The 27,597-nt window shown below is 39.5% G+C and overlaps 1 protein-coding gene across 2 annotated transcripts in view; it reads right to left on the reverse strand.

Moving 5' to 3' along the window:
* Positions 1–22,772: 22,772 nt before the first annotated feature.
* Positions 22,773–27,597, reverse strand: part of wdr7 (WD repeat domain 7) — a 101,664-nt gene continuing 96,839 nt past the window's right edge. For both annotated transcript variants that reach the window (XM_088355669.1, XM_088355668.1), the window contains one exon: positions 22,773–27,136. In XM_088355669.1, coding sequence (XP_088211795.1) covers positions 26,933–27,136 — 204 coding nt within the window. In that variant the 3' untranslated portion in view covers positions 22,773–26,932. The remainder of the gene's footprint in view (positions 27,137–27,597) is intronic.

Consider the following 27,597-nt stretch of genomic DNA (forward strand, 5'->3'; position numbering starts at 1 on the left):
TGCCTAAGCGCTGGCTTAAAACTGGTGTGGACCAGGGAATCCGACTCTTTCATTAAGTAATGCAATGCGAATTCTGCCAAGTGCTCTAAATGTCAATTCAATGAAGTGCAAGTAAACAGCGGGAGTAACTATGATTCCCTTTGCCAAATGTCTCGCAATCTAATTAGTGAGGCACATGAATGGATGAATGAAATTCCCTCTGTCCCTCCAGAGTAAAATTGTGGTATTGGCCGGATTGGTGCGGTCAATCTCAAACATCTTGTGACGTCTTCCACCGTAGGGTCCCAACCGGGATTTAAACACAGGTGTGTTGTGTTTCGTTAACACACACCTTTGCACAATTATCTTGAAACCTTTATAAGGACTTTTGAACAGCACATGTTCAGGTCGTTTTCATTTGTACCACCAGGCCAGGTATTTTTTTTTTCTTTGCTCCTTGTAATTTCCCTTTCCAGTTTCAGTCTTTGTTTATGCCTTAAACTATGTCAGGTTTGGTTTTGTTTGGACAATACGCTGTTTTGTTAACCCATGTCTGTTTGTCACTTTGTATTTCTTTTTGTCATTAGTTGTGATTGCTTCAGCAAGGCACAACTACATTGCCAAGTGCTGTAAGCACAGGGCAATGTAGTTGTGCCTGCCTATTATAATCCCCCGAGATCTTTTTATTATTATATTTATCTTCTTCCGCCGATTTTTGACGGGCCTCGCCTCCCAGAGCTTTTGGAGTAGCCCAACGATTCATATACCAAAAATTCCGGCCGAATCAGGACTCTCCTGCGACAATACAGATTTTCGATACGAGTCTCCGGGGCCCCGCAAAAAAGTCCCCATCCGGAATAATGGGTTTTGAGAATCTCCCATCCGGAATACATGGGCCCATTCATTTCTATGGGTAGTCATGGAAACGAGGGCTTTTTCAGAGGTTAGTAGGGACTAAGCAGGGACTGTCCAGGGTGGCTTGAGGGGGCCCGACCCACATTACCTTTAACCATGGGTAAATGGTGAATTCCAAAGAGTGGATGCTGGCGAGAGGATGCTAACAGCTATGTGCGCCGCTAGCAAGGTGTTGGGCTGGCTTAGCCAGCCCAAGTATTAGCGCAAGCTGGCTGTAATCACTGTCCGTAATGGGTTGGGCTGGCATAGCCAGCCCAAGTATTAGCGCAAGCTAGCTGTAAACACTGTCCGCAATGGGTTGGGCTGGCTGTGCCAGCCCAAGTATTAGCGCAAGCTAGCTGTAAACACTGTGGGCAATGCTAACTTCTTCATGCCTAAAACTTTTGGGAATGGCTATATTGTAACAACTTCATATTTACAAATTATGCTAATGGATTCATGTTAATGGGTTATGCTAATGAGTACATACTTAAAAGTGACGCAAACAGCTTAATGCTAACTTCTTTATGCTAAAAAATTTTGGCAATAGAAATATTTCAACTAATTCATATTTACAATTTATGATAATGGTTACATGTTGATGAGTTATGCTAACGGATACATGCTAAAAAGTGATGCTATCTGCTAAATGCTAATTCCTTCATGTTAAAATTTTTTGGTAATGGCTATATTTTAACGACTTCATATTTACAAATTATGCTAATGACTTCATGTTGATGAGTTATGCTAATGGTTACATGCTAAAAAGTGATGCTAACGGCTAAATGCTAACTTTTTCATGCAAAAAAATTTTGGTAATGGCAATATTGTTCCGACTTGATATTTATAAATTATGCTAATGGACTCATGTTGATGAGTTATGCTAATAGGTAAATGCTAAAAAGAGATGCTAACAGCTAAATGCTTACTTCTTTATGCTAAAAAATTTGGGTAATGGAAATATTTTAACGTGTTACAACTTCATATTTACAAATTATGCTAATGGACTCGTGTTGATGAGTTATGCTAATGGGTACATGCTATAAAGTGATGCTAACGGCTAAATGCTAACTATTTCATGTTAAAAAATTTCGGTGATGGCCTTTTTTTAATGACTTCATATTTACAAAATATGCTAATGGATACATGTTGATGAGTTATGCTGATTCATGCTAAAAATGTATGCCACATGCTAACGAATCAGCAAAATGAATAGGCTCAATGTATTCCGGGTGGACCAATTCAAATCGAACGGCCCATTCTATTTGAACATGTATATTTTAAAAGTTTTTAAAGTGTAATAGCAGTGTTATTACTATGTTATTACAAAGAATATCCTTGTTGCTAACGATTAGGGGCCAATCTGAAATGAACTTGCCAGTAGTTGATCTGTACTAGACATTTCCCCTCTAACCTTTTAAAATGTAAGAAATTGACTTGATTGAGTTTATTGCGATTGCTGTTTAAGCCTGCAGCTTCAAATCCTGTGCGACTTGTACAGAAACAAAGTTGAGTTTCTTCCTTAAATTTGCACATGCTGCCTTCAATCAGGTGTGCTCTGTAGTCCAGGAATTTACAGTATTTCTCTTCATCTGCAATTCGCCGTTCTATGATCATTAAAGGTTTATGTTGTTTTTTTACAAAACCGTTAAATACATTAAAACTACACCACCAAAGCAGGAAAACGTACCATGAGATGATTTAGGGATGAGGAGAAACTCATTTCCTTTTAGAAAAGAAAGTGTTTCCATCACAGTCGTGCAATCAATGCACACACCTTCCTCTCATTAACATTACACACAGTCAGTCGCCTACCCTTGTTTGCGATTATAGTTCCCAGGTGAACAGTAAAATGTATTGAAGAATTTGATATAGTAAGTAGTGGTGGGCTATACTGAAAGTTTTGGTTTCGATCCGATCTAAGTGAATACATGGTAGCATTGATCAATACTGATCGGTAACTACAGCGATAACAATTTTTGCCTTAAAAAGTCGTGATCTTTGAAGAATTGAACCCTTCCTCCGCTTGAGTTAGGTGCTAACTATGATTAACCTAGCACAAACCTTTTGGGCACTAATCAATGTTGGATGTTAATTGTCTCATGTTCTATAATACTCCTAAAAAATCCAAAACATATGTGAAGACATTGAAATGATTGTATTTTATTTGATCCAGTGCGCCTCATATGCCGGAAAAGACCTTGGTTAAAATTGGAAATGTGTAGTTTCCCCAAAAGAATAATATAGTACTACATACAGTGACTGTTCTGCCTTTTGAAAAAAAATATAGAGTGGTCTTGGAGAGACTTCTTGTGCGAAACATGTGAATTGTGACTTGCTTAAATGAAACAAAAAGGAACGTAGAACTTGAACAGCAGTAAAAAAAACATTTTATAGATTTTTGTTAATGGCAATTTTTTGTACGAAATTACGTACACTTGTTTGAATCTTTGCTACCATGTCTTAGCTTAGATTAGAATTTATCTGTATAGATAGCAAGCTGGAGGGCTTTTTGTAGTTGAACGGCCACCATATAAGGGAAATTACCCTTAGATTACAAGCCGACTGTCATATTGTGAAGAGTTGGATATCTTATTAGTTTCTTTTTAATTCTTTGAATAATGTTTGTATTTTCCGTTTTGTAACCATCGTTCATAGTAACGGCAGCCTTCGAGGATCTTGGTCTGAAGCACCTGTTCTTTTGATAGGGGGAAATGTTTCTTCACACAAAAAAGCCATACAAACTACTGCCAGTTTCCAATAATTATGAGGGAAGGAATAAATACGATGGGAAAGGGAAGCCTTTTTAAGCAGACTTTGTTTTATTTTTCTTTATTTTACGGATCTATCAAGTCACACTTTTGAGGAACGTGGCAACAATTTCAAGCATTTACAAGAACTTCTCGCAAAATTCAAGCACTTTTCAACCATTGAAAACACAAAATGAACATTCAAGGATTTCAAGAACCCCTACGAACCGTGGGCAATGTTTGAGGCCATTGTCTGAAAAAAAATAGCAACTAAAGAAAATACGGTTCTTGGGGACATTGTTCACTAGCTGTCTAGATGAAGAGATACTTCGGAGTGAGGACAGCTCACTTTATGAATTAATTTATGAATTTTAGGTGAATCCAGATGCCATTAGGTTAATCTATGTTCTATGAACAAAATATTTTATTCATTTTGACACACTTATTTGCAACCCTAGCTCTTATGGTACCTATACTTTTAAGTGCCTTATATACATGCAAAAATATATAACAAAAAAGACCATTTCGAGGAGTGCGCCTTGTAGTGTGGAAAATACATTACATTTACTGGAAAACCTTAAAAAGGCCCCCTGGCCTGGATTGGCTATTTTTTGTTGTGTGTGTGTGTGTGTGTGTGTGTGTGTGTGTGTGTGTGTGTGTGTGTGTGTGTGTTTGTGTGTGCATGAGCTATGAGTGCATTGATCCGTGCACTGGCAGCAATCTTCAACCTTAACTAGTCCATGTTCACGCCGGTCACATCCTACCAGCCTCCGTTGCCAGTGTTGGGCTTCCGGCTTTAATAGATCCAAACAATCGGCCCAACAGGACATTTACAATCTGAAGGTGACAATCATATTTTTTTTCCTTTGTGTCTTTGAACACGGATGTTTGTTATTTACCTTTTGTTGTATAGTTATTTCTTGTGTTTTGCTGTGAGACGGACTTATGGCATACTAGTATGTCACATTTTGTCATTTAGCTTTTGCGTCATCAATATGACACAGAGTTAAACCACCTTCTCCAGTTTGTAAAAACTCCAACAGTTTAATCCAGTGCATTGATAAAATGTGCCAATAAATTCACACATACAGTGAAGAAAATAAATATTTGAACACCTTGCTATTTTGCTATTTCTCCCACTGAGAAATCGTGGAGGGGTCTGAAATTTTCATCGTAGGTGCATGTCCACTGTGAGAGCGATAAACTAAAAAGAAAAATCCATAAACCCCTATGCATGATATTTTAACTATTAATTTGTCTGATACATCTGCAAATAATTATTTGAACATCTGAGAAAATGAATGTTAATAATTGGTACAGCAGCCTTTGTTCGCTATTACAGAGGCCAAACGTTTCCTGTAGTCTTTCACCAGGTTTGCACACACTGCAGGAGGGATCCTTACCCACTCCTCCAGACAGATCTTGTGTAGATCAGTCAGATTTCCGGGCTGTCACTGAGAACCACAGAGTTTTGGCCTCCTCCAAAGATTTTTGATTAGGTTCAGGTCTGGAGACTGGCTGGGCCATACTAAAACATTGTTATGCTCTTTACGGAACCAATCCTTAGTTTTCCTGATTGTGGTCTTTGGGTCATTGTCGTGTTGGAAGAACATGTCCCGACCCATCTTCAGTGCTCTGACTGAGGGAAGGAGGTTGTGACCCCAAATCTCACAATACACAGCCCCAATCATCCTCTCTTTAATGCAGTGCACTTGTCATGCCCCATGTACAGAAACACCCCAATGCTTCACAATGGTGTTCTTCGGATTTTACTCTTTATTCTTCTTCCTCCAAACACTTATTATGACCAAAACGTTCTATGTCATAAACTTTCCCCCCACTAGCAGGTCTCTCAGGGTCAGAATTCTAGATGACACAAAGGTGTTCAAATACTTATTTGCAGCTGCATCACACAAACAAATTGTTAAAAAATCATGAATTGTGATTTCTGGATTTTTCTTTTTAGTTTCTCTCTCTCACAGTGAACATTCATCGCCGATGAAAATTTTAGACCCCTCCATGATTTCTAAGTGGGAGAAATAGCAAAATAGCAGTGTGTTCAAATACTTATTTTCTTCACTGTATGTTTAAACTTTAAATCAGTCTGACCTATTACAAAATACATTTGTTTTTATATCATACAAACGCTTTTAGAATTTTACAGCTCTGACAACCTAATGGAGATAGATTAAACTTGCAACCGTCATGTCGTCCATAGTGGGAGTTTTCTGTTTACGAGATCACATAACCAGAAGTGATGCAGGAAACAAGGAAGTAGTACTATTTTGGTTGTTTTGTTTTCTTTGTGTCTGTGAACACGGAGCTTCGTTATTTGCCATTTTTTGTTATAATGTTTGGTTCTGTTTTTCTGTGAGAGGGAATGATGGTTTACCGGTATGTCACATTTTATCATTTAGCTTCTGCGTCATCAATGTGACGGACTTAAACCACCAAAGAAGGACCATGACCACAGGGATGTGTTATTTAGGCTTTAATTTCTTCTGTTAATGGCAAAAACCGCAATAGTTTAATACAGTGCATTGAGAGAATGTGCTGATATGTTTGCATATGTGTATGAACTTTACATCTGTCTGAACTATTACTATATATATTTGCTTATACATCATGTAAACACTTTTAAAAAGTTCAGGCATTGTCGTTTTAATCCTTCTACATAAATTACTATGGGAAAATGTTCTTGTTACACGAACAACTCAACCTACGAGCCGGATCCTGGTACTGTTAAAACTTGTATGAAGAGGCAACACTGTAATTGAATTAATGTATCTACTTTTCAGTCAATGAAAATACATCATTATACGCATACCCTCGGCAATTCCCTGACCTCACCAACTTCAAGAACAAAGTCTGATCTTGTCAGCGCTCCGCATACAGTAACGTTTTTGATCTCCCGCTCGGCCGGCACTTAACATCGACTTTGTTATGCTATTCTTTTTAAACGTTGACACACGAACACTTTGTCCCACGTTTAAGTATGCGCGGATCCTTTCTCGGGATTAATGAGAATTTAGCGGCTTGGCGGCTGCCGTGTTGAGAAGTGTCAGGAGGCGCTGAGAAAAATGCAAACGGAGAAGGGCAGCACTTAAAACAGTTTGTAGGGATGAAAATCTTTAAGTGGGTGCTGAATGTTTTAATCCCGCGTTAAAATTCTCATCATGGACCTAAGTAAGTGGAAAAAAAAGATGGGAAATGCGTGATATGAGCTATAAAGTAATCCTTTGGAATTTTGTAAGGGTTTGTTTTGATTTTAAGTCGAATTTCTACAATGGGAACTCCTGCATTTTTTTAAATAACAAAAGTAATAGTACTTTCTAGGTTTCATCATGAGCTCCACTGACATGCCAGCTTCTGGTTCCTGTCTCATCAGGGAGGAGAAAGCCACTCAGGCCTTTCCTGGTTTCTGTTTCGGCAAAGAGAAAGACCCTTAACCCCTTCCGGATCCTGTCTTGGCGGCGAGTAGCTATTCCTGGTTCTTGTCCCTTCTTTTGGATCTGGTATGCTACCTACCTCCAGATGGCACAAACCGGGCTGGAATTGGGCACACTATCCTTATCCTTTATAATTAAGTTATTTTTAAGTCATTTTTATTTGTATAGCCCTTAATCACAAAGATTCTCAAAGGGCTTCACAGGTTATTACACATGAGAAGTTTAGGTTATTCATATGCTATAGAGTAGAAGTGAGTTTTAAGCTTAGATTTAAACATTTCCACTGAGGAAAGAGAGCATTCCACAACACCGGTGCCCGGATGGAGAACGCTCTCGAACCAGCGGAACACTTCTTGGCTCTTGGGATCACCAAAAGACCGGCGCTCTCAGAACGGGGGTTTCGGGCCAGAACATAGGGGAAAATCAGATCTGAAAGATATGAGGGGGAAGTCAAGTCAAGTCAAGTCAAATTTATTTATATAGCCCTTAATCACAAAAATGTCTCAAAGGACTGCACAGGATTACAGTTACAAAATTACACAATTACCTGATCTTAAACCAGCATGCGGGCAAGGAAAAACTCAAAAACCTCAGTGTGAGGAGAAAAGAGAAACCTTGAGAAAGGACCTCACATGTGGTAATCCCCCTTCCAGGATTGACCAGAGTGAATTACAATTAGCATTACTGTACACATAATAGTAAACATAAGGTAAGATGTTGAAAATGTCCGGAAAGTGCATGACATCAACGACGCCCCCAGCCTGCTTACCAGTCCAGAAAGTCTATGACGGCCACGACGCTGCCTCCCGTCTCTGCCAGCTGGTAAATGCAGGGGTTGACATGCTCCAGGTCAGACGCCGGTCCGCTGACCCATCCCAAATCATCCTTCTCCTTCGTATCAGCCAGGCAGGCGTCGGAAAAAGACAGGACAAAACAGAATATGAGGTGGGCATCAATCATATGCTTTGGAATAGAAGTGTGTCTTAAGCCTCGATTTAAAAACTTCCGTTGAGGTTTCAGATCTTATCTCCAGAGGCAGGGCGTTCCATAACACCGGGGCCCGGATGGAGAACGCTCTCGAGCCCGCAGACTCCTTGGCTCTCGGAGTCACAAGTAGACCGGCATTTTCCGAGCGCAGACTCCGTGCAGGAACATAGGGGGAAATCAAATCGGAGAGATAAGAGGGTGCAAGCCCATGCAAACATTTATATGTTAATAAGAGAACCTTAAAGTCACATCTTAAGTGGACTGGGAGCCAGTGCAAGTTGGCCAATACAGGAGTAATATGCTCAAACTTTTTGGTCTTAGTCAAAAGTCTAGCTGCCGCATTCTGAACCAGCTGCAAACTTTTAATGCTAGACATCGGGAGACCAGAAAGCAATACATTACAGTAATCAAGCCGAGAAGTAATAAACGCATGAATTAAAATCTCTGCATCTGATTGGGACAGCATCGAACGAATCTTCGCAATATTACGGAGGTGGTAGAAAGCTATTCTAGTCATATTTTTCACGTGTAACTGAAACGACAGATTAGGATCAAATATAACACCTAGATTTTTGACCGAGTTACTATGGGTGATATTACATTTGTCTAGGTTCAGGGAAGTGTTTGAAAACAACTGACGACAGTGAGCTGGACCAATAATCAACATTTCAGTTTTTTCTGGGTTAAGGCGTAAAAAATTATTTGACATCCATCTTTGAATCTCAGTAAGGCAAGCCTCCAGATTTCTAAAACTTAAATGTCCAGTTTTTTCCAGTGGCACATACAGTTGAGTGTCATCTGCATAGCAATGGAAACTAATATTATACTTGCGGATAATGTCACCAAGCGGGATCATATAAATACTAAAAAGAAGGGGGCCAAGTACAGAGCCTTGAGGAACACCACAAGGGAAAGTCCATGTGTGATTTTGTATAATAATACGAGAACCTTGAAATCACATCTTAGGCTAACAGGGAGCCAATGCAGGTTAGCCAAAATTGGGGTGATGTGATCGGACTTTTTCGTCCTAGTTAAAAGCCTCGCTGTGGCATTTTGTACCAGCTGAAGACTCTGGAGTCTGGTCATCGGAAGACCGGAGAGTAGTGCATTACAGTAATCGAAACGGGAGGTAACAAACGCGTGAATTATAATCTCCGCATCCGACTGAGACAGTATAGGTCGAATTTTAGCACTGTTACGAAGATGGAAGAAAGCGGTTCTAGCAATTTTCTTCACATGTGTTTGAAAGGACAGATCGGGGTCAAATGTTACACCTAAATTTTCAAGTGAGTCACTCTGTGTAATGTGACATTTGTCAATGTTCACAGCAGTTTTAGAGAATAAGTCGCAGCATTTAGGTGGACCAATAACTATCATTTCGGTCTTTTTAGAGTTAAGACGCAAGAAATTGAGTGACATCCACTCTTTTATCTCAGTGAGGCAGGCCTCCAAATTTGCACAGTTTAGTGTGTCAGATTCCTCCATTGGGAAATAAAGTTGAGTGTCATCTGCGTAGCAATGGAAACTGATATTATACTTGCGAATAATATCACCTAATGGAAGCATGTAAATTCTGAAAAGAAGGGGGCCAAGCACTGAACCCTGCAGAACACCACAGGTAACACTAAAGGGCTCAGATGTCATTTCGCTATATTTAACACAGTGCGTCCTATCTGAGAGGTAGGATCTGAACCATAAGAGGACGTTTCCTGAAAGACCAATCCATTTTTTCAACCGTTCTAGTAAGATATTATGGTCCACTGTGTCAAAAGCAGCACTAAGGTCCAGCAGCAGCAAAAGTAATGAAGTGCCAGAGTCCATTGCCCGTAGGAGATCATTGGTTACCTTAATCAGAGCTGTCTCAGTAGAGTGGTTAGCCCTGAATCCTGATTGCATTGATTCAAAAAGATTGTTCTCGGATATGAAATCATTCAGCTGCTGTGCCACTACTTTTTCAAGTACTTTAGAAAGAAACGGTAGGTTTGACACAGGTCTATAATTACATGAGCTTTCTGGATCAAGGTTGGGTCGTTTCAGTGTGGGTTTAATAACGGCAGGCTTAAAAGCCGCTGGAACAACACCTGAGGAGAGTGATATGTTTATAATATTTAGAACTGAAGGTGCAAGGATGCCAAAAAGACCTTTAATCAGTGAACCTAGAAGCAGGTCGAACTAGCAGGTCATCGGTTTGGCCGTATTCACCATCTGTTTAAGATTATCGAGTGACAGTTCACTAAAACGGGACAAATTCCCTGGACAGCCACCATGCCGTGCATCTATAGATTTCAGCGCTTTAGTATGTGTTGTATTAATACCGTCTTTAGCAATTTCTTCCTGTATGCATTGAATCTTCTTAGTAAAGAAGACCATTAAGTCATGGGCTGAATGGGTGGAACTGTCTTGGATAGCCTGTTGCCTTGTAAGCGATGCTACTGTGTCGAAAAGGACTTTGGGATTGTTCTTTTGTGACGCAATCACCTTCCAAAGGTAGGCTGATTTTGCAGAGGCAAGGGCCGCTTTATACTTCAACAGACTGTCACACCAGGTTTGATGGAAAACCTCAAGCTTGGTAGCGCGCCATTTTCTTTCAGATTTCCTGCATTCTTGTTTAAGGGATCTAGTTTCATCATAAACCAAGGCGTGCGTCTTTTAGGTCGTGATTTAAGCCGTATGGGTGCTACTGAATCCAGGACACTAGCCAGGGTAGCATTAAACTCATTCATGAGTGAGTCGATAGAGCCTTTGTATGAAGGAAAGGACGCAACTGCTCCTGGAAGAAGATCGGAGAGCTCAGAAAATGTGCCAGTGCTTATATTGCGACCACTAAATCCTTCAGCTTTTTTAGTACTACATTTAGCTAGCACCTCGAATGTAACTAAACAATGATCCGAGATAACTGTAGTACACAGTAACACCGTCATGTTTGAGGTTTAAACTCCTCGAGTCAGAACCAAATCTAGCGTGTTTCCATCTTTATGAGTTGGCAAATCAACGAGTTGGTTAAAACCAAATGTATCAATTAGAGACCGAAACGCAACAGTGAGTGAATTGAGTGGGGAGTTCATATGAATGTTAAAGTCCCCCATAATTATAATTTTGTCTGCATAGGTTACTAGTTCAGACAAAATTTCAGCAAATTCGTCCAAGAAAGCTGTGTATGGCCCTGGTGCACGATAAATAGTAACTACTATAATGATAATGATATTTTGGACAGCACACGTCATCGGGTCGTGTCAATTTCCACTGTCACGCAATGTTGTTTTGTTTCTGGTTTCTTGCCATTGTTTTGTGAACCCATGTTTGTCCCTTTGAACCACCCCCTTTTTTAAGCACCCCTGCCTCAGTACCTGCTTCCCTCAATTGGGTTCACCCGCAAAATGTAACAAACTTGTTAAAGTACTCTTAACAAAGACAGGTTATTTTGTTTGTAACACATTAGCCCCAACACTGATGTGTTTCAGTGTGTCAACACTTAAAATCTTCGTCAACAGACTGCAGCGCCTTAAACGCAGCTAGTTCCGCAAAGCCGAGAATTGGTAATTGAAAAGTAAAGAGGCACTGATTAATTTATTTTTAAAAAAGACCGTTAGCCCTCCCCGTGCTGCCGGCAGTTGATGTGAGAAGCAGTGCAGAATCAAAGCGCTGGGGTTGGGCTCTCGGGGTTTGAGCCCCGTCCATCCTCCATCGCTCGGCCGGGTTTTAATGCCCACCTGGGGGACTACAGGGCAGGGAAGCAGGGGGAAAAGCCGGCTTCTCTGACTCTGCGTCGATACTCTCGCTCTCCAGCTGAGCAGAATGGCCGTCTCTGTGCTCTTAACTAATCGAAATCTAAAGCCCTCCCGCTCAACTTCTCTCGCTCCACTTTCTCTTCATCGTTGCTAACTTTCGGAACAAACTCCGAGCTTGTCGGCGCTAAACACACATATAGTCCCCGTTTGATCTCCTCGCTTGCCGCTTAACATCGACTTTCTATCAGATTTGTTTTAAACGTCGACACAGGAGGACTTTGTCCCACGTTTAGGTAGGCCTTGCTTCTTTCTCCGGATTAAAGACAACTGGCTGCCATGTTTGTAGGGTATGATGAGCAGTCTTGGGAATAACACGTTACATGGGACTGCAATCACTGTATTTACTGGACTATAATGCTCACCTAAAACTCCAAAATGGTCAGAAATGTGAACGTCAGCCTTATAATCTTATGCACATTATATGTGGACACAATTGGAAAACCGTTACAATTTTTGTGGAATTTTATTGCTGACCACAATTGCACAACAATGGCAGCAATAATAACTTAGATGGTGGTTCAGACTTGCATAAAGTTGAATGCATTGGTAATCGAAACTGGATCGCAGTGGCAGAAGTACAGGGTCCTATCCACTAGATCACTGTGGATACATACGACACAGTGAAATGCATTAAGTCTTATTTCATCATAACACTTTTTCTTGTCATGGTACCAGATATGTTAGAGAACAATAAAGTAAATCTGAATCTGAATCTGAACATTTCATTTCATTTTTCCTCGGATCAAAATTAGCATTGTGAGTGACAAACCTTTTGAATACGTCCTACCATGCATTTATTTATACCTTTTCAGTACAACCAAAATATTTCCCATGATGCCTTTTCTCTTCATTAAGTTCAGAATAATCGAATTACTTCCAACAATGCATTTTTCTTAATTCAGTTCAGAATCTCGTGCACTTCGTTAAGCCTTTGGGAGCTGGTGATACAAGTGTATTTCAGTCGTACTACAGACTGATCTAAGGTTTGAAAATATTCTCCCGGCCCGGCCCAATAATAACATCAACAATCAATGTGCATATACGGCGCTTTTATATGTTCTGCAACCCAAGCCCTTGTTGTAGTTTTAATTTCATGCGTTTCATAGTACGGTGCCCCTTATATATGAAAAAAGCATAACAAAATGTTATATTTTTGGGTGTGTCTTGTAGTGCAAAAAATACGATACTTTTCTTGATGACAAGTACTGTAACACAGTTTTACGCCAATGAGGTATAAATATTGTTCTATTAGTATAAAACCAACGGAATATTTTTCAATAAAATTTATACCAATTTATCAGAATGCAATTTTACTGTACTATAGTTCCTTGTTTAAAATGGATACTAGAGGGCAATCGATATTTTTATCTTCCACAGTTTCAACTGTATATACTTTGAAATAAGACTTCTATCCACTCTGGTACTGATACAAGTTATCGGTACTGGACCATCTCAAATGCTTATGATTAAATGCACTGTATTGATGTTTACTTTGTATGCAAATGTATTTTTTTGATATGAGCTCACGTTACCCTTGCAAATAGCCCGGAGATCAATCAAAAGTAGATCCTTTGCTAATCTTTTTATCTTCCCCCAAAATAATTTGCTGTGCTCAAACTTTGGGAATATCAATATCTTAAAAAATACAACCCTCTCACCTCCTTCAACAACTTTTGGATTACAATTAAAAGCCTGTTTGGAGACCATTTGTAAAAGGATTAACGACGTAAGAATGTAGTTTGAAAATAATTTGGCTGCTAAGCAAATCAGACGTCAGAATTAACTTTTTCTATGCAGTCGACTGAAAGAGGAAAAAGCATACGGAGGACAGATCCTGTCTCATGTAGAAATAAATGTCTGAATAAATAGATAATTATTTTGTCAAAATTTTTGCTGCGTATTTTGTTGTGTATTCTGTCACGTATTTTGTTGTGTATTTTTTAGTGTATTTAGTGCTGTATTATGCTGTGTAGTTTGTAGCATAATTTGTCATTTATTATGTCATGTAATGTAATTGTGTACTTCGTCAGGTATTTTGTTGTGTATTTTGTCACATGTTTGTTCATGTAATTTTTTGCATATTTTGTTGGGCATTTTTTTCGTGTATTTTGTTACACATTTTGTCATGTATTGTTGCATATGCTCTTACATATTTGTCATGTATTTTGTTGTTTAGTTTGTTGTGTAATATATCATTTATTTTGTAGTTTATTTGGCATTTATTCTTTCAAAATGTTGCCATTTATTTTGTTGTGTTTTTGGACGTGTATTTCGCCATGTATTTTCTTGTGTATTTTGATGTGTATTACGTTGCATAATTTGTCATGTATTAAGTGGTGTATTTTTTCGTATATTATGCTGTGTATTTCATCGTATAGTTTGTTGTGTATTTTGAAATGTATTTTGTGGTGTATTTTGTTCTGTATTCTGTTGAGCCTGAATGCAGATTTAAGAAGGAAATTAAATGTTTTTGAGATGAATTGTTGGAGGAGTATGTTAGGAGTGACAAGATTAGATAGATTGAGAAATGAAATTGTGAGAGACAGAACTGGAGTAGTAGTGGAATTGAGCAAGCGTGTGGATAAGAGTACTCGGTTGGTTTGGACACATGGAGAGGATAGATGAGAAGCGAATGTTGAAGAGGATCTACAGTGCAGAAGTAAATGGAAGGAGACCAAGAGGAAGGCCGCGATTGACGTGGATGGATGGTGTTATGAGTGCACTGCAGGAAAGAGGTCTAAATATAGTGGAAGCTAGAGCTCTTGTTGGTGATAGGAATGAGTGGAGAGGTGTTGTAAAAGGATGGTGGGATTTTTAGACGGTTTCTAAGGGATGGGCAGGGCACCCGTATAATGCGGCAGGGATAATGGGCGGCAGTAGCTCAGGAGGTAAAGCGCTCGTTTTGGGATCAAGGGATCCCAGTTCGAATCCCGGCTCGTCCGTGTTACATGTCGAAGTGTCCTTGGGTAAGACACTGAACCCCTAATACCCCCAATAAGCAGGTTAGCGCCGTACATGGCTGCAAGGCCGCTATTGGGAAATGTGGAGCACATTATAAAGCGCTTTGGGAAGTCATTGACTTGAAAAGCGCTATATAAATGCAGATAATTTCATTTCATTTCATTTCATTTCATAAACCAGTGAAAGCTGTTGGGCCCTGCTGTTGAAGAGAAGAGTGTGTTGTGTCACCCTGACCCGAGTGACATGGCCGCTTTCTTGTGTCCTGTTTCATCTGGAGGGACGAAAGCATGACCAACTTGGATGCCGAGGTGCTTAATTTGTTTGGGTGTTTGGGCATTTGGGTTGGCCATGGTTCAAAAAACTGTGTGTGTTTTTTGCTACTTCTCCCTTTTTTTTTCTTTTCTTTTCTTTATTTTTGTATGTGTTTGTCTTGCTGTCGGTCACCCCTCTCGAGGGATAGGACCAGGGTAGATACCGTAAATTCTGGACTGTAAGCCGCTACTTTTTTCCCAAACGTTCAACCCTGCGGCTTATTCAATGATGCGGCCAATTCATGTGATTTTTCTAACGGCTGCCAGCGGCGCTCGAGCACAAAAGGGAAGATTTAGACCGGTGGAGTATATGCGCCGAGGAAGACTGCAACTTCTTGGATTGTGCATAAATTAAATTAGCGTAAACATAGCCTCATCATGCAAAATGCAAAAAGAAAGGCACATGACGCAGCACATGAGGAAGATGAGGACGGTTTACCGTGATTTTTACAAGTACGGTATGTTTTTTTTACCAGACCCTTTTACTGTGTTGCGAGCGTGTTGCTAGCGTGTTTTGGAATAAGGGAGTGTAGGACGACGTCTTTATGACAAAGTTTCTTTCCGACACTGAGGAAGACGACTTTGATGGCTTCAGTTCTAAGGAGGAAGATGAGGACGGTTTAGCGTGATTTTTACAAGTAGTTTTTTTCACAGACCCGTTTACTGTGTTGCGAGCGTGTTGCTAGCGTGTTGCTACCATTAACTGCCCTGTCACAGGCACCGTTTGGGATGAAAGTTATATTATTATTAAAGCTTTGAAAACTCTCTCGGTGTACCGTCTTTCTTTATAAATATGTGTAACCATGTATAATATGTATTTGCAACTGTATATTTTTGTAATGTATTTATTTTAGAGACTTATTCTGATATGTTTTGCACGGGCGAATGAAAAGGGGCGAAACAAACAGGGGGTGACGGGAAGTGGGGTAAAGGTGAGACCTGTTTGTGGAGGCAGCGGACAATAGTGGATATATATTTTTCCCACCCTTACCTTTGAAAATATAGACTTTTTTTCCTTGGATTACTTTCAACGGGGCCCGGACTCTGCAGGGCTGCATCAAACCTTAAGTACCGGTATCATTTTCCGTTCATTTTCCCGGCTGTGATTTTTGGACTGTGTACTTTAATGAAGGACATTCAGTTTCAATCGCGGGACTTATTGTCGGGTTTGGGTTAATTTTGTGCTTGTGTTACATTTTTTTAATGTGGGCGCATGTGGCTTATATACAGGTGCGGCTTGTGTAAGTACAAAATCGGTTTTCCTCTTAAAATGTGGTGGGTGCGGCTTATAATCAGGTGCGCTCTATAGTCCGGAATTTAAGGTAGATAGATTTTGCTGTGTATGTTGTCATTTATTTTGTTGTTTTTTTTGGGCGGGAATGCTGATGTGTATTTTGGCGTATTTTTTGCACATATTTTCATGCATTTTGTCACAAGAAAATGTTAATTAAAATTAGGGGGGCAGGTTAACCCGGCTGAGCTTTCCACTTACAACTGATTTCTTCATAACTGCTCAACCAATAGGCACATGGTCTGCCAATTCAAATAGCATTTTGTTGTGACAAAATACACAGCAAGATACAGAGGAAAAATAAATACATTAATAAAATAAATAAAAACAAATGCATTAATAATTAACACATTTTATTTATGTTATGTATTTAGGAATTACAAGATTATCGTCAGTGAGCATAGCGTGGTTGGTGATCATGTTATCATTTGGGATCTAAGTATTATACATATGTATATATATATATATATATATATATATATATATATATATATATATATATATATATATATATATATATATATATATATATATTTATATATACAAATACTGTAGATCAAAACAACTTATAAGAAATAGAATAATTTTGTAATAATACCACCTTCACTGTTCCACAGCTAAATGACATTTTATTGTGTCTATATCACGGTTCACCACCTTTTTTCATAAAACGACTAAAGGCATTTCACAACAAAATATTTTTCAGAAAACACACTGATCAAAACTAGAGAACACACTGGCAAAATCAGAGAACAGCAATGACATGTGGCATGGAAAACAAATTCTGAAGGTTACAAAAGTCAGCAATTAGTAAGAAGTGTACAAGGTTAGGGTTAATAGTTTAAGTTTTGTAGTTTGTTTTATTTATTGCACTGATAATTATTTTGGAAGAGGCTGCTTGTGACCCTCTGCTGTGAATGACTTCAACACATCTGCAGCCACAGAATAGCACTAGTCTCTCACACTGCTCTGGTGTGATTTTTTTAGTCCATTCTTCTTCCAACTTCCTCCACAGTTGGGTGATTGTGGCGGGTTTCTTGACCATAACTTTATCAGCAAGGATTTTCCAGATCAGGACTCAGGGCAGGCCATTCCATTAATTCAATGTTTTCACCTTCAAGGAAATTCTCTACCTGTTTTGTTGTGTGACATGGAGCACTGTCCTGCATTAAGACCTCAGGTTGATAGGGCGATAAACGCAAGTAAGGAACGATGTGCTGTTAAGGAAGGTTCTGATACACAAATGCATTCATTAGGCCATGTGGTTGTACAAGAGGCCAGACTCCTGCAGCAGAAAACATGCCCCAGACCAAAACACTTTCTCCTCCAACTTTCACTGACTTTTTTTTTTTTTTTTTTTTTTTTTTTACACACTTTGGGTTTAGTCTTTCTCCAATGTGTCACCAAACATAATGCTTACGATTAGACCCAAATACATTAAATGTCTTGTCATCATAGAAGTGAACACTGGACCAGTTGTCCACACACAAAACATGCTCTTCAGCAAAGCTCTGTCTAACTTTCTAAGATTTTTTTTTCTTTTTTTGCGAATAAGAGTTTTGGGCCCTTTTAGTCCAAATGCTCTTAAACGTCGGGACACTGTATGGGGGGCCAGATCCTTACCATGTTCAGCAATGAACTGTCGAGCAATTCCAGTTTTTGTCTGGAAACGATGACCCACTGAAATATTATTTACGGCGGCACGGCAGCTGGATGGTTAGCGTGCAGCCTCAAGGTGCAGAGCTCCGGGGTTGAATTCCAGCTACCACAGCCTATCCGTGCGGTGTTTTCATGTTCTGTCCGCGTAGGTTTCCTCTGGGCACTCCAGTTTCCTCCACATTCCAAAAAAATGTGTGTCAGCTTGATTGGCCAGTCTAAATTGTCCTTAGGTGTGAAAGACCGAGTGAGTTTTCTGTCTGTCTGTGTGCTGCGACTGGGTGGCAACCAGTCCAGGGTGTTTTACCTTAAAATCTCCCCACTTCCTCAAAAGCGGCACAGAAAATTGATTTTCCTTTGTTTTCTCTTTGGATTCCTTGCATCATGAGGCTAATAATTTCCAAACAGTATATATATATATAAAGTATAGACAATTACTTATTTGTGCTGTTCGTAACTCCATATTAGGATTTTTGTCTCCATCGGGACTTACTGTTTGGGTTTTCCTTTCTCATTTGCCGATGACACCACCTAAAAGGGAAACGCCACCAAAAGTGGTTTAGCGTAACGCGGGTGATGCTCTAATGGTGCACAACTATTCTATTTTATTTATGTGCTCATTTATTTATATGGCATATATTACCAGGTAGTTATTCATACATTAATTGCTACATATGGCAGGATCGGTCCTCTGGAGAGGAAGTGTGATGTGGGACACCGATTCAACGGTTTCTTTCGTCCGACACCCTTTACAGTCAAGAGTCTGACACAGTGTCTACATTTCAGTTATGATGTTTATTGAATTCTGGCAAGATGTAACAGATACACTTGTGTACTGATCAATATTATGTTGACACTTAGGTGCATTTTGATGCTAAGGCTTCAACCTCACTCAATTTACCTTATAAGCTTTGGTCTGCAATAAAAATACGGACAGTTTTAACAACTGTAAAAGGTTGTAAATGGACTATTAAGTAAAGACTAAATATTTTTAACTTTAAGAGCCCCTCAAAATAAGGCGAGGACACATCAATGGATTTTGAACTTCAAAGAGGACCAGGGGAAAATCTCTTAGATAATTAATTTCCATCCCTTCCTTAAGCTCTTCTCAAAGCACCCTCTTTTAATTCAATCTTCAAGGTTACAAAAAAACAGATTAGCCCTTGGTTGATATCCACAATGATGCAACAAGTCAAAACAACAAACACCGAGTCCAAATAAGAAACTGGCATCCCATGAAATCGCACTCGTCCATCAGTAGCAGACTCATTCAGGACATTGATATTATGGATCATGTACCGTATTTTCCGCACTATAGGGCGCACCGGGTTATAGGGCGCACCCCCGAATAACTTCAGCCAATAGCGATCGATTTAACGGATGAATGACACATCTTTTTCGGCCAATTGCAGGGTTTGTTTTGGCCCTCTAGCCAATCCGAGGCTCCGAATAACTTCAGCCAATAGCGATCGATTTAACGGATGAATGACACATTTTTTTCGGCCAATTGCAGGGTTTGTTTCGGCCCTCTAGCCTATCCGAGGCTCCGAATAGCTTTAGCCAATAGCGATCGATTCAAATGATGATTGACACATTGGTTAGCCAATGAAACGCCGGTATATAAATCCCAGCATACACCACGGACTACTCCACGTTCGGGGGGAAATCGAGTCGGCGGCTGTTGAGTAAGTTGCGAGACCTTGCGATTTAATATTGAGCCATATGTAAGGCGCACTGTATTAAAAAAACTTATGTAATTATAGACCTGTGTCAAACCTACCGTTTCTTTCTAAAATACTTGAAAAAGTAGTGGCACAGCAGCTGAATGATTTCATGTCCGAGAACAATCTCTTTGAATCAATGCAATCAGGATTCAGGGCTAACCACTCTACTGAGACAGCTCTGATTAAGGTAACCAATGATCTCCTACGGGCAATGGACTCGGGCACATCATCACTTTTGCTGCTGCTGGACCTTAGTGCTGCATTTGACACAGTGGACCATATTATCTTGCTAGAACGGTTGGAAAAATGGATTGGTCTCTCAGGAAGCGTCCTATTATGGTTCAGATCCTACCTCTCAGATAGGACACACTGCGTTAAATATGGCGAATTGACATCTGAGCCATTTAGTGTTACTTGTGGTGTTCCGCAGGGTTCAGTGCTTGGCCCCCTTCTCTTCAGCATTTATATGCTTCCACTAGGTGATATTATTCGTAAGTATAATATCAGTTTCCATTGCTACGCAGATGACACTCAACTCTATCTCCCGATGGAGGAATCTGCCACACTAAACTGTGGAACTTTGGAGGCCTGCCTCACTGAGATAAAAGAGTGGATGTCACTCAATTTCCTGCGTCTTAACCCTGAAAAGACTGAAATGTTAGTTATTGGTCCCTCTAAGTCCCGTGACTTATTCTCTAAAACCGCAGTGAACTTGGACAATTGCCACATCACACAGAGTGACTCACTTAAAAATTTAGGTGTCATTTTCGACCCTGATCTGTCCTTTCAAACACATGTGAAGAAAATTACTAGAACCGCTTTCTTCCATCTCCGTAACATTGCTAAAATTCGTCCTATATTTTCTCAGTCGGATGCGGAAATCATAATTCATGCGTTTGTTACCTCCCGTCTCGACTACTGTAATGCACTACTTTCCGGTCTTCCGATGACCAGACTCAAGAGTCTTCAGCTGGCACAAAATGCTGCAGCGAGGCTTTTAACAAGGACAAAAAAGTACAATCACATCACCCCAATTTTGGCTAACCTGCATTGGCTTCCTGTTAGCCTAAGATGCGATTTTAAGGTTCTCCTACTACTATACAAAATCATACATGGACTTTCCCCCTCATATCTTTCAGATCTGATCTCCCCCTATGTCCCGGCCCGAAGCCTTCGTTCCGAGAGCGCCGGTCTCCTGGTGATCCCAAGAGCCAAGAAGTGTTCCGCTGGTTCGAGAGCGTTCTCCATCCGGGCACCGGTGTTGTGGAATGCTCTTCCCCCTGAGATCCGATCTGCAACCTCGGTGGAAATGTTTAAATCTAGGCTTAAAACTCACTTCTACTCTATAGCATACGAGTAACCTAATCTTATATGTAATAACTTGTGAAGCCCTTAGAGACTAATTGTGATTAAGGGCTATACAAATAAAAATGACTTGACTTGACTTGACTATTATAAGGCGCATGGTCAGCTTTTGAACAAAATTAAGACTTTTAGGTGCGCCTTATAGTGCGGAAAATACGGTACTCAAAATCTCTGTTTCCGCAGCGCAATGGTTAGCAGATTTGACTAATACTCGAAAGGTCCCCGGTTCGAGACCGGGGGGAAGCATGTTGACCTGGAGAGGGGTGGACGTCAGCAGGGCATACTTGCCCAAGACATACTACAGGAAATTGTGCCCTTACGATTCTAGTGGTTAAGGGTTCCAACCAACCTCAAAATCTCTGATTATTGCAGATACCCTGAGCGCAAACAATGCATTTGGAAACTTTGTCGTCTTAACAACAAATACAATAATACTTGAGGTTGCACAAGCTTAGCAATAACTTGAAATGAATTATAAACCACAATAAATAAATAAAAGCAGCCTGGATACTTAACGCAACCCCTGTCAATCCGGGTTGTCTCAAAAAAAATGTACTCACTCTTTTTATGTGTTGCAGATATCCTGAATTACTGAACCCATGGCAGGAAATCAACTTAGTTTCGAAGAGAGAAAGTTTGTCCTGAAATGCTATTGGAAGACCGAAAACGCCACTGAAGTGCAACGCCGGTTCACAAGTGAATTCGCAAAACCGCCACCCACACGCCGGACCATTGCGTGCATCAGAGACAAATTTGAAGCAGATGGAACCGTACAGAATACCAACAATAAACGTTCATAATTGCACGTACCGGTGTCCTGCAAATCCTCACGTAACAATTGAACGCAATGTAAACTTACCAGGGGTAACAGTGTGGTGTGGGGTATCCGCATTGGGCATCATAGGACCTTTCTTTTTCAACGAAACTGTCAATGGTGAGAGCTACCTCAACATGCCTCAGGAATTTGTTGGTCCACAGATTGTAGAGATGTTTGGTGATGACGGCAAGATAGAGCACCTCCCCACTACCATCGCGATATACGAGCTTACCTCGATGCAGTGTTACCTGACAGATGGACGAAGGGGCCCCACTGAATACCCTGCGCGTTCCCCAGACCTAACACCCATGGACTTTTTTTTGTGGGGATACTTAAAAGACCACGTTTATGGCAACAAACCATGGACAATTGATGCATTGAAATTGGAAATTGAAATGGACAATGTCGTGATATTCCTAATGACATGTTTCGCGACATTTGCGAATCCCTTGGTGCGCGTTATCAGCGTTGTCTGGGTTAGGTCACCACTTTGAACATGATCCTTCAATTACATTTGTCTCATGTATTCGATGCTATTTCACTTCACTCTATGTTCATAAATAAAGGTTTTCTCGTCATTCTAAGAGTGAGTACATTTTTGAGACACCCTGTACACATGACACCATGTGATAAATGCTGTTCTTAAATGTACAGTGTCTATTATTTATGTCACATAAAATGTTTTTAAATATTTTTTCATTTATTTTTGCTTATGCTTTGAATTAATCGGTGACTAAAACAATAGGTAGTACAGTATGTTGAAATTCGAAACAAAAATGAACATGATGCGAAAAAACATGTAACTGTATCTTTGTTCCATCTTTATTGGTCACACAGTGAAAACAACAACAGTTTACCACTACACATTTATTTACTACACAGTGGATTAAATCTGTTTTACAGTACATCACATGCACCACGATATACTTAATTTAATATCACTATGAAACATAAAACACAGTATACACTCGTAAACCACTTGATAAGCATTATGCTTATCAGACCTCTTGATTTTACTGCAACTTCTCAAAAAAAGTCTATTATTAAGATCCAGTTGAATGGAAATAACGTTATATCAGAGCCTAAAGGTTTCTACCACGTTGCATCATGCCACTTACGCTTCTTCGCTTCACTTCGTCCATCACGGACGGTTTTCTTTTTTTTTTTTTTTTGGATGACTGATCTTCCCCACTCGTTATTTACTCTTCAGCTCTTCCCCTTTGCCTTCGTTTTCTCACCTCCTCTCCCGTGAGAGTCTGACAAAAACAGTTCTTTATTTTTTCCTCTCTTCGAAACACCCTTGACCGTGCTGAAGAAAACCACAGATAAAGATCTCAATGCTCTCTGGAATTACAGTGAGTTGAAAAAGTCCACCGACCCCTGTCAGAATGCCAGATGCCCAAATTTTCAAAGGTAATCCCAAATTCTTAAAAATGAAAAAATTTGAGGAAATAGTACATGGTTTTTGCATAAAATCTATATTATTTCATCGGTATATTACAAACATTTAACGAGATTAAGCATTTTGAAGATGGCGTGTCTTGTTTTCGTACATTAAAAACATCGGAGTAACACCAACACCCGGGCAAGCCAGTTGGGAAGTGTTATTCGAAGCGGTTACAAGTGTTTGGAACGAAGTTTTGGTAGTTTTTGTGGAGAATGCCTATGTGATGTGTTGCAAGTGGATGCAAGTAATAGTACAACAAAAGGTGAGCAGCTAAAAAGGGTCTAACTGGCTGACCGCAACCGATCAACAAAAGAACCCAAGAATAAAAAACGGCAATGGCGATAAACATGAAGCCTGCCTGGAATAAACCAGGGAACGCGGCAAAACCAGTGCAAACGCCAAGCTAGCTGGCCAAACAACACAGATAGGGCAACCAATTAATGCCAACCGGGAGCAAACAAAACAGAAAAGCCCTCGGCAGTCCCAACGGGTAGTTAGTTGGAGCAAGTTACCAATTGTGACAAACGCGGCGAAAAACACATACAAAAAGACACACTCGCCTACCTCCATGCAGAAATGGTATGTTTCAAAGCTGGTCTCAAATGTTGTGTTAATGGGATTAACCATTTTGAAAGTGTTGTGCTCCTTCAATGAAATCACAGTTTTATATTAATCAAGCCAGATGGGTCAACTTTGAGACTGTATTTCTTCAATCTCCCAGTGCGTGGAATATTTTGCCAAATATTTGCATAATTGTGGGCAGCAACACAACACGTTCTGTGCCTGATTGAAAAAGAAACATTTTATTTGGGAATACCAGAAAGAATCACCCAAACGGGTTTATAGCGTGGAGAGGTCTCTTGAGCAGTCTAAAACGATAACAGACTATTTTGCTTTAGTCTAACTTGAGACAAAACCTGTGAAAAGCTTTGACACTTCAGGTGTGTATCGATGTAGCTTTCTGACTCCACCATTGCAAAATAACAGAAACTAGAGGGCGGGGCTAAGAATTGCTGGTAAAGTCCATCAGTGAGGGGTAAACACAATGAACAATATTTTTGAAAAAAGTAAATTTACACTACAGATTGCAATTCAAATATATTCACAAACTTGTCACTATATAAATACATCTTATTCACATCTATGAATATTTTCTTCTTTAGTGCATAAAACTGCATTTAAAAAAATAAGCACAAAAGACTGCAAATGTTATTTGAGAAAAAAAATACATTAACTTGAATTCGCGGTCATGCAAAGATGAATTACCAGCAAGATGACGTTAAAAACAAGCTCTCGGATTTGATATTGTAGAATGGAATGGAAATGTGAAAAGAAAAGGAGGCATTGGTTTTGAGCATTTAACTCATAAACTGCCACTATATGTCAAAGTTGCCCCATACCAGGGGTCATATTCCTTGATAAATGGATTCGTTTGATCAAATTTCTTTTGAAATGATCAGAATTATAGGACAATAATATATTACGACCTTGTTTTCAAGCAAAGAATGTCCGGTAACACCATGCATTGAGAAAAAAAAAAAAAAAAACAACAAAAAAACAAACAAAAAAATTCAAACACAAGGGTTTTTGCACGACATTTGATATACAGTAGTAAATACATAGGTACCAAAATTGCAAGCATATAAAAACCAGCTGTTTAAATGTTAAATGCCGGCCTTGAGTGCAGTACACATTAATGCTTAATGAAAAATATTTTTTCAGAGGAAGAGCGTACACAAAGGGACACTGGAGACAAGAGTGGCACCAAAACAACAAACCTATGCTGGTAGTTTATTTTAACATTTATGTATATATATATATATATATATATATATATATATATATATATTAGCCTTATTTTTTTTTACCATTTTCGATTGGCTGTCCGAGTTTAGAAGCTTGCCAGGCCATACTTTGGGCACCACAACCATATAATTTAATAGGGCTGGCCTTGAAAAGAAAAACCTTTACAGTCTAGATTTGATTCTACAGGGAAGCTTTGTGTTTATGATTTGATTGCATGTATATTGATTTATTGATAATGCCAACATTTCCTTAATCAAAACAACAAGTACAGTGAATGTTGACAAATTATTTGCTAAAAAAACTAATTTCTACATTAATGACACCTGTCAAGAGCAACTTGGGTTTCCTATTCTAAACCAACCATGAGTGGACATAAATTTTTGCTCTTGTCTGTATGAAACCCTTCATACATTACAAAAATAAATATGTTACCTAAAAAGGTTATCAAGATTATTTTCCCATATGGTGAAAGCGGACATTGAACAACGAGAAAAAAAGAATGGCTCTAACTGTCACGAAGGAAACTAGCAAATAGGAATGACTGCAAGTTATGAATTAAGAAAACAAAATTAGAACAAATAAGCTGTGTTAAAGCCAATAAATACATAACCAAGCCAATTTCATCTAAAGCATTACTGTGGGGAATAAAATAATACAACCAGTGTTTGGACTTCCGTGTGACAAATGAACACGTTGCTGGAATGCAATTACTTTTCTTGGTCATGTATGGGTACAGTAATGCATTGTTAATAAAACCTTGTAACTCTGTCGTTACTACGTTACTTTATAAATGCACATCATGAAACCGTTTTCTCTGATTTGGGTATGCAGTACTGTTGCTTAAATTATGTTGTAACATACATCATTTGATCCACCCCTGAAAGGTGTTTATATTTACCTATAAAGGACAACTAAATACAGTCATGGTGGCACAGTCTCAAGCACAGAGTACGGGGTTGCTGAATTTCTCCTCACGGAGAAATCCTCCTTACATTAATACTTGCGTTTAAGCCGAATGTACAACCATAAAATAAAATAGTGAAATCGACAAATCAGCTTATATGCGCATATATAGTTGTGTGTCAACAGAAGCGAATGGTAGGCAGCAGGTGGGGAGAAGGCGTGGCTTGTACAGGAACAAAAAAAACAACAGGAAATAAATGGGGCAGACGTTAGCACAGATTTTAAGGTAAAAGTCTGCTAAATTTTGGTATTTTTATTTGCAAAAATATTGTTGCAATACACCATGATTGGAGTAAAAACGACACCTTGGACAGTACCCAAAAAATGGAGAATAAAATCTTGGAGCAGTCAAAATGGATATGGAGCGTCTCGGCTGTGTTCATCACTGCTGCCACAGGTTGGTGTACAGGTTTTCTTTCCATTTGTTTTGTGATGCAGCTATTTTAAAGTAGTCGACTTATATGCGAGTATATACACAGTAATTTGTAAATAGTTACTCTCAGAGCAATGTGCCACTTTTTAGGGGCAGTAATCTGGGGGGAGGGGGTAACTGAACAACTTTTTAAATGAAGTAACTAATAAAAGCAACTTACTTTTTTTTCAGAAGCGCACCCAAGACTGTACAACACACATGTTAAAAGTTTTCCGATATTTCAACTCACATTTGGTTGCTTCAACAATCTTAGTTTCATCTGAAACTGAAAAACCGGAAAAAAAAAATGGCGATTTTACAATGATTCAAATTTAAACCATGAAGCGGTGCTCCTTGCCGTCATGCGCCATGAGGATGACGTTCCGGTTGGAGGTCCAGATGAGGCGGGCCAGTTTCAAGTGGTTCTGGGAGCCAGGAGATGCCGGCTGGACTGGAGGAACCTGGTAAGTCTTGATGCAGCGCAGCTGAGGGGCCGAGTTCAGCATCCCGATGCTACCCAACAGACTGGTGTTCATCTGGGTTGGACGGTTTCAAAAATAGTATTAGTTAGTTATTTTCTTCTGTGCCCGAAACAAGTAATATTTACTTCTATAGTGCAAAGTAGCTTCGAGTTTCATGCCAAGCAGAAACATTTTCTTCTTCTATATATAGCTTTTTCTTATATGGCAAAAACAGGAATTGCTTTTTGTGGAAATAACTAGTATTGTCTTTGTCACGGTAAAGTGTCGGTGCCCTTACCGGCACAATGTACCGCGATTTGGGTCAGCTATGAATGTCAACCCTTGCTTAAATACAGTTGTTATCGTAAAAGCTCGGGGAGTAATCGACACCTATAAATTCTGTATGCATTCCCAATCTGAACCATCATATTCTGCGGTATATAAGGTGCACAGAGTTATAAGGAGCAATTCTGGCTATTTTGGGTGAGGATTATTGTCCAGAAAATATGGAAGATAAAAACAAAAAACAAAAGTAA

Source organism: Urocampus carinirostris, chromosome 16, assembly GCF_059441175.1.
Source record: "Urocampus carinirostris isolate Australia breed hairy pipefish chromosome 16, RoL_Ucar_1.0, whole genome shotgun sequence".
NCBI classification, from domain to species: Eukaryota; Metazoa; Chordata; class Actinopteri; order Syngnathiformes; family Syngnathidae; genus Urocampus; species Urocampus carinirostris.